Source organism: Macaca nemestrina, chromosome 1 (assembly GCF_043159975.1).
Source record: "Macaca nemestrina isolate mMacNem1 chromosome 1, mMacNem.hap1, whole genome shotgun sequence".
NCBI classification, from domain to species: Eukaryota; Metazoa; Chordata; class Mammalia; order Primates; family Cercopithecidae; genus Macaca; species Macaca nemestrina.
In genome coordinates, this window is record NC_092125.1 from 219,060,427 (window position 1) to 219,073,444 (window position 13,018).

The 13,018-nt window shown below is 52.3% G+C and overlaps 1 protein-coding gene across 1 annotated transcript; it reads right to left on the reverse strand.

Annotated features, from left to right (window-relative positions):
* On the reverse strand, positions 1 to 10,959 carry LOC105473247 (chymotrypsin-C). The gene is made up of 10 exons (XM_071069192.1): positions 10,932 to 10,959; positions 10,192 to 10,320; positions 10,005 to 10,082; positions 7,417 to 7,476; positions 5,497 to 5,588; positions 5,298 to 5,395; positions 3,335 to 3,460; positions 2,357 to 2,493; positions 1,154 to 1,299; positions 1 to 315 (listed from the first exon to the last, which is right to left on the reverse strand). The coding sequence occupies exons 1-10, from the start codon at positions 10,957 to 10,959 to the stop codon at positions 1 to 3; spliced, it is 1,209 nt and encodes a 402-aa protein (XP_070925293.1).
* Between the last annotated feature and the right edge of the window lie 2,059 nt (positions 10,960 to 13,018).

Genomic DNA, 13,018 nt, shown 5'->3' on the forward strand with positions numbered 1-13,018 from the left:
TCAGTGAGTGACTAAATGCATGAATGAGTGAATAAGGGCAGGAATGAGTGAATGAATAAGTGAATAAATGATGAATGAATAAATGCATGAATGAGTGAGGGGGTGGGCGAGTGAGGGGGAGGGGCTGACCGGTGCAGGGACAGCTGTGGAGGCGGCACCCACCTCGTTGATCCAGTCGATGTAGGCGGACACCCGGGTGTAGACTACCGGCTTCTTGCGGGTGTTGCAGCCCAGCGGGGAGCCAAAGCTGACGATGCCAGACACCTCCCAGGAGCCGTTCTCCAGCTGGCAGTTCAGTGGACCACCGGAGTCCCCCTGCACCAGGCCGGGAGGGCATCAGCCACCAGGCCCCCGAGAGGCAGGCTTGGGAAGCAGGGCTGGGTTGGGGTGGGGGATGTGGGTTGGTTTCTCAGCCTTAGTAGACGGTTTTGGTCTCAGCCTGCCCATGGTGAGGGAGGCAGAGGAAGTGTGGTTTGGGGCTGCCTTGGCCTTGTTCTAGGAGGCCCTGGGGTGTCCGACTAGCTCTTGGTTTGCTGTGTGATCTTGGGATGATGTTACTCCTCTCCGTGCCTCAGTTTCCCTAGCTGTTCAGGTCTCCTTGTCTAAGACTCTGTGAGCTAGTCAGAGCAGTGAGGATGCTGGCAGCTGTGCCAGAGGCCTGGGAAGGTGGGGAAGGAGGGCGAGAATGGGGAAAGGGTTGTGTGTGAAAACAGGACATTCCCTGATTATCTTAGATGTTTTCTGGTTCTGGTCTCCCTGGACTGGTGGAGCAAATGGCATGGAGGAGCATGTGTAGAGACTTCAGTGAAGCCTCTTCTGCATCCTTTAAACTCATTTAATCCTAATCCTGTGAAGTGGTTACTGTAATTCCATTTTACAGATGGAAAAACTGAGGTCAGAGGTTCAACGGCCTTCCCAAGGTTCCACAGCTCATAAATGGTGGGACTGGGGCTTGAACTTAGATACTCATGCTCAATGCTCTCACCACAGTGCTGAGCGGGGGGCGGTGATGGGCTTACCCTGAGCCTGCTGGGCCCAGCCAGGGCTCGCTCAGTCTCCTCCCAGGGGAAGGGTTTAGTCCATTGCACCTCCCTTTGCTCATGTCCACTTGGCCACTTAGAGTAGGGACAAGGTGCAGAACCTAGTCACTCACACTGCAGGCTGAGATGATGCCATCGCCCCCAGCACACACCATGGTTTCTGTCACCATGAAGCCCCACCAGTCAATCCTGGAGCATGTGGCGTGATCCACCACACGCTGCAGGCCCTGCTGCAGCTCATCAGCAATGGGGCCGTTGGCTGGGGAGAGAGTGAGCAGTGACCAGGGAGGCAGCCGGGCAGCCCAGCCCAGCCCAGCCCCGCCCCTCCCCAGGCCTTCAGGGAGCAGAGGCCTGGGGCGGGACCCAGGGGAGCGCCGGCTGAGATGCTGTGCAGACCACACAGCTGCCCTTCATCAAGAGGCAAGCCCAGGTCCCGGAAGGCCAGGAGCAGGCTGCCAGCAGAAGGAAGCTATAGTGTTAAGTTGTCTTTAAATTGGATTGAAATTAAATTGGATAAAATGGGGGTTTAGTTGTCAATCATGTGTCTTTGCTGTCACACATTAAAAAGCCTTTCTTACCCCAAGATTTTCTTTTTTTCTTTCCTCTTTTTTTTTTTTTTTTTTGATACAAGGTCTCACTCTGTTGCTCAGGCTGGAGTGCAGTGGCAAGATCACAGCTCACTGCAGCCTCAAACCCCTGGGCTCAAGTGATCCTCTCGCCTCAGCCTCCTGAGTAGTTTGGGACTACAGGTACACACCACCATACACTGCTATTTAAAAAAATTGTTTTTTTTTTTTGTAGAGGCAGGGTCTCACTATGTTGCCCAGGCTGGTCTTGAACTCCTGGCCTCAAGCGATCGTTCCTCCTCGGCTTCCTAAAATGCGGCATTACAGGCATGAGCCGCCACACCTGGCCTCTCTCCCAGGCTTTTCTAAATAGCGATCTGCACTTTCTTCTAAGTATCTCACAGTTTCATGATTTGCATTTACCTTTTAGTTCCTCTGGGATCTATTTGGGCATATTATACGGTAGATGTCATCCCCCACCCCAAATGGTTTATTTTCGTTTATTTATGCTACACTTACTATGTGCCAAGTGCTGTTCTGAGCACTTGACAAATTCTAATTCGTCTAAACCTTACCACATCTCTCAGAGACCCTTGTTAGTGTCTGTCACATGGTATGTGCTTAGTAAATACTAGCTGTTATTGTTACAACGTTTACAAAGACATGAAAATGTGAAGGCAGAAAGGGAAAGTGGGTGGCATGCTGCTTCCTTCAGGAAGGCTCTCGGGATTTGCCAGGGACGATACTCACTCCAGAGGCTGCCCCAGCCAGTGACATAGCAGGGGTAGTCGTTGGGGAGCAGGGAGTCCTTCTCTGGCAGGCAGGCCACCTGGATGGTGTCACTCAGCTCCACGTGCTCTGCAAGCTTGAGGAGGGCAATGTCGTTGCTGGAACCCAAAGTGGAGAGGGTGAGTGGGCAGGAGGACCCTGGCCCCACAAGTCCAGGTTAAGGGGCTCGGGCTGTGAGTTGGGAGTCAGGCCCAGGGTGCTCAGGGGTCCTGCACAAACTTCCTGACTGCCAGCTGCTTCTTGACCTTCGGGGATGTCGGGACGAACGATTCACCATCTAACATGATCATCCGCCCTGTTGACGGCTTCTTCTCACATGTCATCACCTCGGGAAAGGGTTAACAGAGGGAGGTGGGGGTGGAAGTGTTCAAAACCACTGCTGGCTGTGTGTCCATTGAAACAGAGGCTATAGCAAGTTGAGAACTCTAATGCCAAAGATGGCACTTGCAGATGCCAGTTTTAATATGTTCATGTTACAGGCATAAAAGCTGGCCACCCCAGACACACCTGGTTTGATTCCTAGTTCTGCCACAACGTGGGCTGTGTGACCTGGGACACATTTCTTAACCTCTCTGAGGCTCGGTTCTTTGTCCAGGGCTGTTGTGAGGATTACCTAACAGATGGCACATAAAGTATCTATTGCAATGTGGGCATACAGTAGGCACTCAATAAAGGTGAGCCCTGGCCCAGCCTCTGGAGAGACACTGTGGGGGGCCTTCCTATGGACCTTCCTGGGAGTCTTGGCCAATGAGGGTGATCCAAGGGGTATTTGTTTCCACTCAGCATTTTGCCATTTTGTGTAAGAGAGTCATTCGCTGGCTGTCCAGGGTGAGGATGGGGTGTCAGGTGTGGGATGCGACAGGCTCTGTGGCTCTGTCTTGGGGACCCCTCCTTCTACACTGCCCCCAGCAGCTGTGGGATGGGCAATTTGTCACTCACATTGCCAGGTCGTAGCTCCAATTCTTGTGGACATAGATGGTGTCCACACCCACAAACAGGGATCCTTCCTCATCTTCCACCTCCAGGTTGTGCTTTCCCAGGGCCACACGGTAGATCCGGTTGTTGCTGGGCAGAGGAAGGGGACCAGGTCAGGGTGGCCCCTGGTCCTGCCAGCCAGTGGGATAGAGAGGGAGCTTGGGGCTTTGATGGGACTCATTTGAGGGCAAGAGAGTGTCCCCATTGTCCTTTCCCAGGGTGACGGGGAAGGGCCTAGGACTTGGGTCAAGGGACTTGGGTTCATGTTGTGAGCTTGCTGCTCCTGGCTGTGTAGCCTCGTGCCTCAGTTCCCTCATCTGTAAGGGGGAGGCAATACTGGAACATACTCCCAGGGCGGCTGTGAGAATAAACTCATCCAAGCTTACACCGCTCTTGCCTGTACAGTTGCAGCATCCACCTCACTGCCCCTCACTTGTACGCTGGTCTACTCCTGTCTATTCCGAACCCAGCAGTGTGGGTTTAAAAATATCTCAGGCCAGGTGCAATGGCTCACGCCTGTAATCCCAGCACTTTGGGAAGCTGAGACCTGAGGATTGCTTGGGGCCAGGAGTTTGAGACCAGCCTGGGCCACGTGGCAAATCCCCATCTCTACAAAAACAGAAAACTTGTGGTGAGGTTTGGGCTTCTAAGTTAAAAAACAAACAAACAAACAAAAATAAGAAGAAAAATTAGCTGGGAATATGTGGTGGCGTGTGCTTATGGACCCAGGAGGGGTCTATAAGCTACTCGGGAGGCTGAGGTGGGAGGATTGCTTGAGCTCAGGAGGTCGAGGCTACAGTGAGCCATGATGGCACCACTAAATGAGATTCTGTCTGTACCAAAAAAAAAAAGTTATATATGAAATATATAAAATTAAATATGTGGCAATATATATTTTTAATAAAATGTATTAAAAATATTTTGCAGAATATACAAAAATATGTCAGCCCACAACTCTCCTTTGCTCAGAAATCCTTCCGAGAGCTCCCTCTTACTCAGGGCCAAAGCCAAGGTCCTGACAGTGACCTGCACTTATTTCCTCTCTAGCTCCCCTCCTCCCACTCTCCTCTAGCTCACGCTGCCCCTGCCACACTGGCTTCCTCGTTACTTCTCAGCCATACCGACAGGTCTCTTCTCCAAGCCTCTGCGTGGCTGTTCCCTCCACCAGGAACACTACTCCCCTAGACCCATGATTTCCTCCCTCACTTCCTCCAGGCCTTTGCCCAGACCCTTTTAGCTCTCTGAAATGTGCCAAATATTTGCCAAATATCCCCCTTTCAGCTCTTCCCCTGGCCATCCCTTTAAAAATAGAACCCCTCATTCTGTTTCTCCTCTTCTGACTTTATTTTTTATTTTTTTTGAGATGGAGTCTTGCTCTGTTGCCCAGGCTGGATACATGGGCGCCATCTCGGCTCACTGCAACCTCCGCCTCCTGGGTTCAAGCGATTCTCCTACCTCAGCCTCCCAAGTAGCTGGGATTACAGGTGCCCGGCACCACACCTGGCTAATTTTGAATTTTAAGTAGAGATGGGGTTTTACTATCTTGGCCAGGCTGGTCTTGAACTCCTGCCATCAGCCTCGGCCTCCCAGAGTGCTATGATTACAGGTGTGAGCCACTGCACCTGGCCAGTACCTTATTTTTATTATTATTTTTTAAAACACTTGAGATGTTATATCTTGTTAATTGTCTGCCGCTCTGCCTTCCACAAGAATATAAGCTTCCCAAGAGTACAGACTTTGTCTTCACTGCTGGTTTCTGGCACATAATAGATGCACGATAAATACTTGACTGAATAAATGAGTTACTGGATGTGAGTAGCTTCTGTAGCCCAGTGCCTGGAGTGTGGAGAAGCTGCTCAGTAAAAGCAGAGTATCAGGCTCCCGCCCCCGGGTGATGGCCAGGTCTCAGGGTACCATCCCTGCACACCTGATGCAGTGGGCGGCGGTGAAGACAAAGTTCATGGCGATCAAGATCCCGCCGCACGTGTGCCACCACCTGTTATTCTCGAGGTACTGGAGGCAGATCTGCAGGAGGGTGGGGAGGGCTGTGTGTCAACCCGCGGGTCCCTGGGACCCTCACCCCGCCAGCCTCTCTATCTCTACGTCCCAGCCCCACACAGGCTTACCTGCCAGGGCCAGCTGTGGGGCTGGGCAGTCTCTCCTCCCACCACGCGGGTGGATAGGCTGGGCGGGAAGCTGGGCACCCCGCAGCTGGAGGCTGGGGAGACAGGAGGCCAGGAGAGCCGGTGAGTGGGGCTGGCCGCCCACGGGGAAACAAGTGGGAGGGTGGGCAGGTGGAAGGAGCACAGATTTGGGGCTGAGCAGACACGGGGTTGATACTTTACTGTGTGATGGGGGGAAGTCACCCAGGTTTCTAGGCCTCGTTTTCCCTTTCTGTGAAATGTGAAGAATCACACTAACCCGGTGAGTTTGTCCTGAGGACTGAATCAGACAACACATAGAAAAGAAAGCATTTGGCTGGGCACGGTGGTTCACACCTGTAATCCCAGCACTTTAGGAGGCCGAGGCAGGCGGATCCCTTGAGGTCAGGAGTTTGAGACCAGCGTGGCCAACATGGCGAAACCCTGTCTCTACTAAAAATACAAAAATTAGCCAGGCGTGGTGGCACCTGCCTGTAACCCCAGCCACTCAGGAGGCTGTGGCAGGAGAATCGCTTGAGCCCGGGAAACAGAGGTTGCAGCGTGCTGAGATCGTGCCACTGCACTCCAGCCTGGGTGACAAGAGCAAAACTCCATCTCAAAAAAAAAAAAAAAATGTGACTGGCATATGTGCGAGTGCCTGGTACACCTGTGTTCTTCTGTCCCTTTTTAGTCCCCTGCATCATGGTGTGTGTGTGAGAGAGAGCACGGAGTCCACTGTTATAGCTGGGAAGATGTGTGGAGCAGTTAAGAACACACAACAGTACTGTTCCGTGAGACAGACGTGGACTCAAATTCTGCCTCTTCCACTAACCTGCCATGTGATGTCAGACAAGATACTAAGTCGCACTGAACCTCGATGTCCTCATCTGTAATATGGGACTATTAATAGACCCTACCTCTTTTTCTTTTTCTTTTCTTTTGTTTTCTTTCTTTCTTTCTTTTTTTTTTTTTTGAGATGGAGTTTCACTCTTGTTGCCCAGGCTGGAGTTTGATGGCACGATGTTGGCTCACTGCAACCTCCTCCTCCTGGGTTCAAGCGATTCTCCTGCCTCAGCCTCCTGAGTAGCTGGGATTACAGGTGCCCGCCACCACGCCTGGCTAATTTTTGTATTTTTTGTATTTTTAGTAGAGACAGGGTTTCACCATGTTGGCCAGGCTGGTCTGGAACTCCTGATCTCAAGTGATCCACCCACCTCGGCCTCCCAAAGTGCTGGGATTACAGGCGAGAGCCACCGTGCCTGGCAATAGACCCTACTTCTTAAAGTTGTTTTGAGGATCGAATTGGCTCCTACATGTAAGGGTCCCAGCGCAGCACCTGGCACATAGTAAATACACAGAAAATAGGAGCTGCTATTATTACTGTTGTTGTAGTTGTTAGCTGGAAGGACTCTTCATTAAGTGCTCTCCTTTGCCAAAAAAGCCAGTGAGATTTAGAGAGGTGAAATGACTTTTCCAGGCCCTGCAGAGAAGAAGTGACATTTAAGCCAAGTCCCTGGGCTCCTAATCTGGGAAAACGCCACCAAAATGATGGAATGGAGAATCCCCAAAGGAGAGAGGGTGCTGGGAATGGCAGGTCCCGATGGTGCCTGGGGTGAACCCAGGATGATGCATCTCATGTCCCTGACGCTTATGTGTTGCTTTCCACACCTCGTTTCTAACTGGGGACACGTCAGATCATCTTCCCTGTTCTGCAGATGTGGAAACAGAGTTGCTAGGCAGGCTGTGGCTTGTCTGACACACAGCTGGTTGGTAGCATCTGAACCCACAGGAGACTCCAAAGTGTCTTACCTGGAGAGCAGAGGCCCCCCACCCCCATCCTGTCCTTGCCCTGGAGGCCAGCCTGAGCTCACAGCCTGCTGGCTGCAGCCCCACCTCACCGCTTACCACAGGCCAAGAGCGCAGCGAGGACAGTGATGCCCAACGTGGTTGGATGCTCAGGACTGGCTGACCCTCAGGATGGGCTGGGCACACTTATAGGCAAGAGCAGGTGAGTCACCTGGTCAAGGCCAAACTGCCCCTTGGAGAGAAACCTGCTCTGATAAGGCCCCTTCCCCGACCTTGGGTGGTTACTGTTTAATTTGGGCGGGAGATGGGGCTCAGTTCTGAGGGCCCAAAGCACTGAGTGACAGAAGTTCCGTCAGAGCCTCCGGCGTTCGGGGTTGGCCATCCCTTGGAACATGTGGTTTGATCCATTCGCCCCAAGGCCTGGCCTCAGCCTGGTTGGTTAGATTCTGTTCCTTTTCCCCTCTACTCATACTGAGCTCCCCTTGAAGGTCATTTTCTGAGCTGGGCCTACTGGCCACCTTAGGAATTATTTCCTGAGAGAAAAGTTCAGAGCACTAGGCACCCCACCATTCATAACGCTGATCTGGGGGTGAAGGAGGATTCTAACCTACACTTTACACTTTTTTACTTTTTTTTTTTTTTTTTTTTTTTGAGAATCTCGCTCTGTGGCCCAGGCTGGAGAGCAGTGGCGTGATCTCAGCTCACTGCAATATCCACCCCTCCCGAGTAGCTGGGATGATAGATGCCACCACCATGCCCGGCTAATTTTTGTATTTTTAGTAGAGACTGGATTTCCCCATGTTGGCCAGGCTATTTTCTTTTCTTTTCTTTTGAGAGTCTCTCTCTGTCGCCCAGACTGGAGTGCAGTGGTGCGATCTTGGCTCACTGCAACCTCTGCCTCCCAGGTTCAAGCAATTCTCCTGCCTTAGTCTCCTGAGTAGCTGGGACCAGTGCCACTGACCTGGCTAATTTTTGTTCCTTTTATAGAGACAGGAATTCACCATGTTGGCCAGGCTGGTCTTGAACTCCTGACCTCAAGTGATCCACTCACCTTGGCCTCCCAAAGTGCTGGGATTACAGGCATGAGCCACTGTGCCTGGCCTCTAACTTACACATTTTTACGCAGCTTAAATTCTTTTTTAAAACAAATATATGTTACTTTGGCAATATAAAAATCAATAGGTTGAATGTTTTAAGAAAGATACACAGACAGGGAGTGGGAATGTGCACTGGGGGCTCTGTTCACTGTGGTGACCTCAGTCCTGGGGTGTCTGGGGATTTCAGGCTGTGGGGAATTTTGTGTTTCATTTTGGAGGTTGGTCGTGCATGATACAGGTTTATCAGTGGCTACTGCCCAGTCTGCTTCAGACCCAGGGCTTTTGGTTACCAAGCCTTGCAAAGGGTCATTCTAGCCTGGAGACTGGGAACATAAGCAGTGACATGGCTTTAGCTAGGTGACCGGTCTTGGAAATCAGTAGGGTGTGAAGGCGGGAGGCAAGACACCTGGTTTCCATCGCAGTCAGTGACAGAATGGGTGACCCAGACCCTGAGCAACCTCTTCGAGCCTCAGTTTCTCTCATGTCCCTTGATCAACCTGGGAAAATGAATTAACTGGGCTTCTCCTCGTAGGAGCTCATCAATTTATACTCAGAGATACAGCAACTTCCTAGCACGCATCTCAGCCATGTATACATGCCCATGGATTCACAAGTATACATGAACAGGCAACATACACACATGCACACACACACATATGCACACACACATGCACACACTCACGCAAACGCATACACACACATGCACACACACAGGCAAATACATGCACACACATGCACACACACTCTCCTCCACGTCCACAAAAATGCACACGCCAATGACATAATACATATAAAGCATTCGGTTATGTGTAGAGCCAAGCAGAGCCATGGGCCACGCATTCAAACACGTACACAAACATAGAAATGGCCGAATGGATTGATGATGAGGTGCCAGGTGAAGAGAGTTATTGTTAGCTTTCTGAAGGTTCACAGAGGAACTGATCTTTTTTGGAGGGAGGTTGCTGGCTGCTCAGCTATAGGGAAACTTGCTTGTTTTGAGACATCTACAGGGAGCGGCCTTTTATGTAAAACGGCACCAACCAGGGGTTTCACCATGTTGACCAGGCTGGTCTCGAACTCCTGACCTCAAGTGATCCATCCCCCTTGGTCTCCCAAAGTGCTGGGATTATAGGTGTGAGCCACCACACCTGGCCTAATTCACATATTTAAAGAAGTGACTGTTTGCTGGGGCTGTGAGTTACTGACATACCGAATACTCAGAAAACATCATTCACTCATTCATTCCTCCCACATTCACTGAGCAACTACTGTGTGCAGGCCCCATGACAGGATTGGGTACACACAGATAATAAGACCCGTTCAGCTGTGGGGAGCTCCCTGCTGGACAGGGTGAGTGGTCCTTGGAGATAGTCTCCCATGGAGAGATGGGCCAGGGCGTGGAGTTCTGGATGAGAAGAGACTGGTTCTGGTGGGGGTCTGATGGGGGCAGGCGGGGAAAGGATTCCTTCTGTACAGAATCCATGTCCCAAATGAATCTGAGGCCTCGAGGCTGAGAGAATGCTGGAATCCACCCCCATCCCACTGCTGAACCCTGGGATTTTCAGGGCCTGGAGTGGGGTCTCCCAGGACCCAGGACTTCAAAGTCCTTGAGCCACTTGGGGCCAGACTGTGCTGGAGAAATAACCAGGGCCGACTTGGCAGAGGCAGCTGGAAAGGGGTGGGGGATGTGGTCAGGTGGTGCCCTAGGGCCTCAGAAGGAGCAATGCCAAGGTGGGGGTGGGGCGGCTAAGAGCCTGAGAAAAGAGGCAGGTGTCACTGACGGGGCTGGGATTTTGTGGCCGCTGGGACAGGACTCTCGGGCGGCAGCTGTTACATCTCGGGTGAGGCCCACTAAGGGGCCAGCTGAGGGGCTGGCAGCGCTTCTCCTCCAAACCGGATGGAAGCACTGGGGGTTAGAGAGGGATGTGGGGCCCAGTGAGGGGTTGGCATTCATCGAGGGGTTAACAGTTCAGAGAGAGAGGCTGGGGGTTCCATGGGGATTTGGAGCTGGGACTCAATGCAGGGAGGCTTAATGAGAGGAGGGAACCTGGGAGGTTTTTTTTTTTTTAAGTGACAGGGTCTTGCTCTGTCTCTCAGGCTGGAGTGCAGTGGCGCGATCATAGCTCACTGCAGCCTTGAACTTCTGGGCTTAAGTGATCCTCCTCCTGAGCCTCCTGTGTAGCTGTCTGGCTAGTTGTTTTAAATATTTTTTCTAGAGATGAGGTCTCGCTATGTTGCCCAGGCTAGTCTTGAACTACTGGACTCAAGTGATCCTTCTACCTCAGCCTCCAAAAGTGCTGGGATTACAGGCATGAGACACTGTACCCAGCCCTGGGGGGGTTTAAGGAGTCCTCTTTCTTGGTGCTGGGATCACTCCAGGTCCCTTTCCGCCTCAACTTCCTTTCACTGCCAGGGCTGGGAGTTGGGGTCTTGTGCAGGCGAAGGCTGGGGGCTCCTGACAGGCTGAGACCCTTGGTGGAGGGCCCTGGCATGGGACAGCTGGCACTGGTCTCTCACGGTCCAAAGACTCGAGGCCCATGGCCATAACCGTAAGGTGCTTCCTTTTCAGTATGATTTGTTATTATATTTTGTAGAGATCAGGTCTCACTGTGTTGCCCAGACTGGTCTTGAATGCCTGGCTTCAAGTGATCCTTCCACCTCAGCCTCCCAAAGTGCTGGGATTACAGGTGAGCCACCGTGCATTCTTTCAGCGTCCCTGTCCCTTGTTCCTGAAGCCCTTTCCAACAGGATGTCAGGGATGCAGATGTTCCTCCCTTGGGGAAGGCGTTTTGAAAGGCAGTGTGGAAGTGAAAGTCCCAAGTTGGTGGTGGTGTACAGTCTCAGACCCTGGCTAGCACATGGGGAGGACACTGCCTTCCCCAGGCATCCCGGCTGCTGTAGTACCACCCCTGGCCACCTGGGGGCAATGATGCCCAGCCTAATCCAAACTCCAGCTCCCATGCCCTGCCTGGGAAGACCCCAGACCCTTGCCCACCCTCGCATGGAACAGATGGGGAGACTGAGACCCAGAGGGGACCTGATCTGTCTAAAGTCACACACAGAGAGGTGCTGGTGTCCGCCCCATCACCCCTGGGTTTTTCCAGCCTGTGGAAGACGTTGGGTGTCTCCCTGGCAGGGGTGCTTGGGGGTCTCTGGGGTGCACAAGCCATAATTTCCAGGGCCTTAATGCCACTGCTGGCCACCGTGTGGCCTTGTGGAGAGGGGCAGCCCCTCCTCTCTGCTCACCTGGTAGGTTTGCGAGCTGTGACCTCCACAGCCTGGGCCCTGCCTCTTGCCGCCCCACTCGCCTGTGTGTCTCTGAGAGACTTTCCAGGCCTCCCTGTTTTGTTTTGTTTTGTTTTGTTTTTGAGATAAATCTGTTTGTCACCCAGGCTGGAGTGCAATGGTGCGATCTTGGCTGACTGCAACCTCTGCCTCCCAGGTTCAAGCAATTCTCCGGCCTCAGCCTCCTGAGTAGCTGGGATTACAGGCATGTGCTACCACGCCTGGCTAATTTTTGTATTTTTGGTGGAGATGGGGCTCCACCATGTTGGCCAGGCTGGTCTTGAACTCCTGACCTCAGGTGATCCACCCGCCTTGGCCTCCCAAAGAGCTGGGATTACAGGTGTGAGTCACTGCACCCAGCCGCCTCCCTGTTCTTATCTGCAAAAGAGGAGTAAAAATATCACCCCTTGCATGGGCTGGTTGCAAGGATTCAAATGAGTTAATAGACACAAAGCGCCTAGACTGGTGCCTGGTGACAGCGTCTGCGCATCCAACACCAACCTCCTCCACGGGCGGGTCCCCTCTCCTCCCGGGCTCTGACACCACTGTCCCCACACCCAGTGACCTTGTCATTTCCCTGCCCACTCACCATCAAGAACCATACACACATAAGAATATAGAATTTTATCTTCTTTTAGTTAAAAAAAATAATCGTACCACGGAATGAAGAAGTAGCTTTTTTTTTGCGGGGGGTGGGGCGGGGGGAAAGGGAAGGTGAGAAGGGGGGGGAAAAAAAGCAAAAAGCCCAAAGGAAAAAAAAGCATTTTATATTCATCTGTATAAACATATCCGCTAAGGCAAACGCAATCCGGGGCCGAGGCTGCTGCCCTGGGCTCGGTGCCTCCTAATTTCTGCAGATTCTAAGGCCAAAAAATAAAACCTCTGCAAGTCCGCGTAGCTTCGAGGACTCCTGGGACATTTTACTAAAATAAAGAGTTATTGAGTTTAAAAAGCAGTGACGCCGTTATGATACACACTGAAAGCTGCATAACTGTGGCCTCGAGGGCCACTGACTTGTTTGGACTGAGTGATGGTCACAGTTTCACGACACAGCAACAGACACCACACACAGGCATACGTATGTCAGCAAGCATGTGGGAAGCTGTGGCCGAACCGGGCCGGTGGCATGGGCCTGACCACGGCCTGTCTGGGTCCCCATGCTTCCTCAGGGTGTGGGCATGACAGGCAGGTCGCTGGTGACAAGGCGGTGGACATCACTTGGGGAAGGATGGCAGGAGAGGGCTGGACAGGGCCCCGCTGCCCACCGCCTGGTGCATGCAAACACACTTAAAGCACTTCTCAGACGCTTCTCGGAGAAT

Excerpts from the sequence above, each read along its gene's own strand:
- LOC105473247 (XM_071069192.1), bottom strand. The coding sequence starts at position 10,959 with ATGGCCATGGGCCTCGAGTCTTTGGACC. Across the intron at positions 5,589-7,416 it reads CGCTGCGCTCTTGGCCTGTG|CCTCCAGCTGCGGGGTGCCC; the intron begins GTAAGCGGTGAG and ends CTGTCTCCCCAG. Across the intron at positions 1,300-2,356 it reads TGGCTGGGGCAGCCTCTGGA|CCAACGGCCCCATTGCTGAT; the intron begins GTGAGTATCGTC and ends CTCTCTCCCCAG.